The 5,995-nt window shown below is 37.3% G+C and overlaps 1 protein-coding gene across 1 annotated transcript; it reads right to left on the reverse strand.

Annotated features, from left to right (window-relative positions):
• Positions 1–3,840: 3,840 nt before the first annotated feature.
• On the reverse strand, positions 3,841–5,462 carry C1QTNF7 (C1q and TNF related 7; the record flags this gene model as incomplete). Its single annotated transcript, XM_081999735.1, has 2 exons — positions 3,841–4,472; positions 5,225–5,462. The coding sequence occupies 2 exons, from the start codon at positions 5,460–5,462 to the stop codon at positions 3,841–3,843; spliced, it is 870 nt and encodes a 289-aa protein (XP_081855861.1).
• Positions 5,463–5,995: the final 533 nt, after the last annotated feature.

Here is a 5,995-nt window from a genome sequence, read left to right on the forward strand (position 1 = left end):
TGAAGGTATTTATTTGCAGTAACATACTCGTATCAATTTGAAGATGGAGTTTAATGTTTAGTCAGTTTTCTAGGTTAAAAATGTTCCAACAACGGAACATATGATCGACTTCTTCCTTGATGTCACTCTACCAAGTATAAAGAAAGACTGGAAGAGTAAAAGATTGTGGGGAGCTATTCTGTTTCAAATAGCTTTATTTTTTCTTATATGTATTTACATACATGTATCCCAAGTAAATATATATATATATATATCTTACTTATGAATCTCAGGAACACTAATCTTCTTAATATTGTTTGAAGGTTTCCTGGTGGTCTCAGGTTTGTATGAGTTCTTGCAGCCTCGATCAGGAAGCCCAAGAGTTGGTGCTGCAGCAAAGACATGTTTCCTCCTGGGAGTTTCTCCTGGTGATACTAATTTCTCTCTGCTGACTGTAGGCAAAGTCTAGATGACTAGCTTGGTCTGGATGCCTAATTTTATATGGCACTGTGGGATGTGTAGAATGATATATATATTGTGTAGAAATCTTTGATTAATTTCAAATTTAGTCCCAAAGAAATTTCGCTCTCTGTTATCCTACAACATCTTGAAATCAAACCAGACCTCCTCAGCTACTGGTGTAAATGGTGGGAAGACTTCAGCTGAAGATACTTTCCATATAAATTAAAATTTGGACAGAGGAATACTCCTAATGAAATATCATATCATCAAAGTTGATCTATTTTCAAGTAAAATAATAGCAATAGCAATGATTTACTTTAGGATAATGCCTTGAGATCCTGAATGAGGGCCAGGACACATGCTACTTTGTATACATATGTTGTCCATACGTGTAGTAAAAAGATTCTTCTTGCCAAAACCTATAGGAATAATTCAACAGAATTATTTATTTTCAACAGTTCATGCCAAAATATAAACTGTTCAAATAGCTACAGAATCCAAATGGGAAAACTTAGGGAAGCTAAAATGACTTTTCTGTGATTGTACAAGCATAAATCTAAAATTATTAAGTAAAGGGAAGCAATAACTCTTGGTTTATTTATTCCCATGATGTCATTTTCCACACAGGTGTGGTAAAAATTCTCTTTCATATTTCATTCATTTTTACAAGATTATTACATGGAAGCAATTTTCTTTTAGTTAGGATTGCAACCAAGAACATTTCAATATAAAGCCCTATTTTTTTCTCTATTCAATTGTGAAAAATTTGTTTTGTCTGAAAATTTTGAGATTTATTATAACTACCAAATATGTTTCCCTAGAGTCTGAAGAAGTCACACTCTTTTCTTAAGTTGGGCTTTATAGGAGATTTTCTAATTCTAACAAAAATTGTCTTGTTACTCCTAACATAAACTTTCTATTGATTCAAATGTCATAATTTTTGTCAAATATTTCAAATATAATTATCAAATAATTTTGTCAAATGTCAAATATTTCCCTATTTTTTTAAATAAACATGTAATTAAATACTTCTATTAATTGCTTTTGCTGCATAATACATATTATAGGTCCAGTCCTGCATCTATTGAATGATGCTTCCCGGACATCGTGGGTCTGATATGATTGTCTGTTCTGTGCTGTGGGATTTCAGTGCAGACAGCACCGAGCAATGCCCATAGTCTTTGTGCCTTGTACAGGCACCGGTGGCTGTGAAGCACTGGCATCAATCACCGTTGTGAATGATGACTGGGCTGCATTTCGCACTCATACTGTGCTTAATTTGCGGGTGTATAAATGATTGTACGGCACAAGTGTAAGTGTTCTCTTCCATATTTTTCACAGGAAGCAGCCCTTGTATAACACTAATAAATTAGATGTCTAGTTAGTTAGAAAAATAATCCACTTTGGTCTTCTACCACACATGTCTCACTGTCACATATAACAAGGGTTGTACAGGCGTTGCCAGTTTGATTTGTGGACAGGACTTTGCACCTGTCCACTGCATAAAGCAGCAATCATGTACTCAAAGACATACGTGTTAATGCATGGGGAAATGAGGACACAGATACAGGGTGCATAGATTAATGTTCCATATGTAACTGTAGTGTTCATTTTGCAATTTCAGCCGTATTTTTGTGTAATTTTTATTTGGTTGTAATTTTCTTAATTAAGTCAAGGACACAGAAGAACCCCAGAAATTTCCCTCCGCCTTGGTCGTAAATAAAGTGGGATGAGCAGTTGCGCCACACAGACCACTAGCATTTGAACTACCTGAATAACTGTTAGAAATTTTAGTGAGCATGGTGGTGTTGGGTTGATGGTTGGACTTGATAATCTTAAAGGTCTTTTCCAACCTTAATGATTCTGTGAAATAGCAGTTTTCTGTAAAGCTGGGATGAATAAAAAAGATTGTAAATTCTTAGAAAGTTAAAGATTGCCAGTCTGGACTTAAAGATGTTGAATGCTGGAGAACTCATGATGCTCCTAGGTATTTTTACAATGCTTAATTACTGCCACTGATAAAATGGGTTCCTCATTTCCAGTGGGAATTGATACCCTTTCTCATCAGTGGATCTTGCTGAGCTCCTGTCTGATGGAAGGAAGTGCCAGCTACTACCTGAAATTTTATCTCCAGACAGGTACTTGCAGACTGTGATCAAATCACCTCTTAACCTCATTGACAAGAAAAATAAATTGACCTTGTTACACGTCTTGTGTAATCTGCATGGGTAGAATTACAACCTTTGGGTTTTTTTTCAATTTTTGAGTAAGTTGTTGAAACATTGACCAAAGTAGTAGCTTCATAAGTAACTACTCCTTACTCCTACTTGTAATTCCATTTAACATACATCCAAAGGGCTGTAGCAACAGCCTACTCCGATGACTCATATTTAGCTGATTATCCATGAGGTCCCATGTGCCTTTTCCAAGTTCACAGATTTCCTGAATGCAGTTTTTTATCTTGTGTGTGACCTACATTTATTTCGTTGCATTTGGCCATCTTGGAATAAAAGTAAGACTTTAATGATGTGACTCCATTTGTACCATATAATTTATTCTCATTACTGGTTACTATTCTATCAGGTTTTTGTCACCCGTATTTTTTCTCAGTAAAAAGTTTATATTTTCTTCCACATTTCTCAGAAAGATATGGAATAGCATGGAAAGAATAGCAAACCCACTTGGAATGACACTGAAAATATCCACGTTGAACACTGATTTTCTACCTCCAAGTTTTCAGATCTCCCAGTTTTTAATTATTTTATACGTTCACTACCTTTGTTCTGTTCTTTTAAGACTGTCATTGGGCAGTCCTCAGCTAGCACAAATCTTCATGTGTTTATTAAGAGGTTAGTTAATTATGAATATCATTTGTTGGTGTAAATATCAGCCGGAACTTTCTTTGTGACCTGTTCAGCTGTGTCCTGAAGCAGACATTCCTATTTTAGTCCTCTCCTTTTTTAAAACCAATGTTTTCTCTGTTTTTAGTGTATAACCTGTCTTAAAATGACCAAAGATGACATTGCTGTCAATTGTTCAATTTTACTTTAATGTCATATACAAAATATCCATTCTACATTGCAACTTAATATATTTTATATAAAATCCAATGTACAGTATCTTAAATTTGTTTAAATAGTATTATAAACATAACTTTCAGGAGGAGTCAGTCCTGGAGTGATGCAGTCTTTTGTTAGTTACAGTTCCTTTTGATATCCCTGCTGTTCTGTGAAAAATCCAGCTTAGATTCTAGAAGGATCCTTCTGAGCTCAGACTTGGTTCCTATCAAAGCAAAAATAAACTCCCAGATTATTTTTTTTCAACTTTGTGTCCCCCACACAGCTAGATAAAGTCCTGTCCTGGGGTGTCCAGTTTGAATGTCATTTGATACCATCTGCCTCAGAGATCATCTTCATCCGATAAAGCATCAAGGTAATCTGTATCAACGTATAAGAGAAAGCCAGAAAACAAACTGTCTGCCCACGTTGGATCAGAAAAGAGACCGTTTTGGTCAGTGTAGAAGATCTCAAGCCATACTTCATCTTCTGGCTGAAGGTAGATCACCGTGGATCCAGAAGCTACATCGTGGTTGCCTGTGTTCGCATCAAATGTCTTTATGCGGTACTTCCCATTGTGAACCAGCCCAATCGCAAGATGCTTGTTTGCTAAGGTGATATCATAAGAAAAATAATAAATCCCTGGAATGGCACAAATAAACTTCCCTGTGGAAGGGTTGTAATGCTCCCCCTCATTGAAGAGGACTTTGTTGAATACAATTGGTAATCTTTCCTCTGGGTAGCTGGTGGTGATGCCAACAGAAAAGGCAGATTTCAGCACTATCTTTCCACACTTACAGACCCCTGGTGCACCTCGTTCTCCTCGGTCTCCTTTATCTCCCTTAGGTCCAGGTGGTCCAGCTGGACCTACTTCACCTTTGGCACCAGTCAATCCTCCAGGTCCTTTTTTACCAGCCTGACCTTGGTCTCCTTTCTCTCCAGCTGGTCCTAATGGCCCAGTCTTTCCTCTTAAACCTTCAAAAACATTTTAAGTTAGTTAATTGTTGCACGTATCATCTCAAGTAAATGATTGTGTGGGCTACTGTGTGTGCCTGAACAAACAAGAAAAATACGGTCAGAATTTCAAAATACTCCAAAAGTATTTTCAAAATCTTCTAGTAAGTTTGCGAAAGGAATGGCGGGTTGGAACAGAGGACAGGGCTCCACAGACTACGGGTCCTTTTCTTCTATATTCCTACTTTTCTTCATATGACTTGATTACACATTGAAGAATTTTATGTGTAATCAGTCCATTGCTGACTGAACTATGGGCACTGCTGATGGGAAGGACAGCAACGTGGCAACCTATGTAATGGTACTTGTGCACTAAATATCTCCTACTCTTTGAACATTTTTAATATGTACATTAATACCTGCTAATCTTTTATTCCTAGTTAATGGCACAAATTAGACTATTTGACACCACACATGCTTCATTTTGCCCAAACCTTTTCTTAGTGCCTATGTGCAAGGCAGGCTATCCATTTACATTTATTTACACAGATTTCACTATATGCATATTAGATATATCTAAACTATATCTGCATATTTTCTTTCTCTCACTATGTATACATGCATCGCACACACACAGGCACGTACACACATTCATCATATAAATGTATAATATATATGTATAACATATATATTTATCATATATATGTATAACAGTGATGATGAAGGTCTTAGTTTGCTGTATTACTGTGTTAGGTTACACAAATATTCAATACCTGCACTCCCTTTTTCACCTTTTTCTCCCTTCCTGCCATCTCTACCATCTCTTCCTGGAAGACCAATGCGTCCGTGTGGCCCTGGGGATCCGCCAGCTCCAGGGGGACCTGCAGGGCCTGGCAAACCGGGGATGCTACAGATGTATCTGGTGTAGTAATTTTCTCCTTTCAGCTGGCTTTGGAGAGGTTGTTCACTTGTGTAGATAGCAAAACTTGTGATGTAAAGCAACACAAACATCCTTGGATCTGGAAAAAATATATATGAATAAGACTATCTATGCATATTATGGCACTCTAGTCATAAGCACATGGCTCTGAATATGCTAATAAGTGTGACAATGCATTATGCACAGGTACACATGCAGAGAGCAACCTGGGATTTCTGCATTACCAGAATCCACGTAGGAGGCAAGGAGGAAAGTCTGTCAGGTTGGACCTTTTCCTGGCCACTATATATGTTACTGTATGTCTTTCAAGTAACCTGTAGACTGAGATAGTATAACTGGCAAATACCAGCATTTTTGGATCAAAATTTGACACACTAAAAAAAGAATCTGGATTTTTCAGTGCAAAGTCCTTTGCTTGTGTAGTTTATTTTGTCTTTGGGATCTGCATAAGCTTTACGGAGAAAAGCCCTCTTGCCGGACGGAGCTATACCTGTGCTGGCAGGGTGTGCCTGTAGGAGCAGTCTCTTGTAGTGAGGACAAAGCTTACACCTTCATTTCATTTTGAAATTTCCCCTTCTGGTGGCTGAATCTCCAACTGAATGAA

The sequence above is a fragment of the Phaethon aethereus genome, assembly GCF_964289735.1.
Source record: "Phaethon aethereus genome assembly, chromosome: 4".
In the NCBI taxonomy this organism is placed as follows: Eukaryota; Metazoa; Chordata; class Aves; order Phaethontiformes; family Phaethontidae; genus Phaethon; species Phaethon aethereus.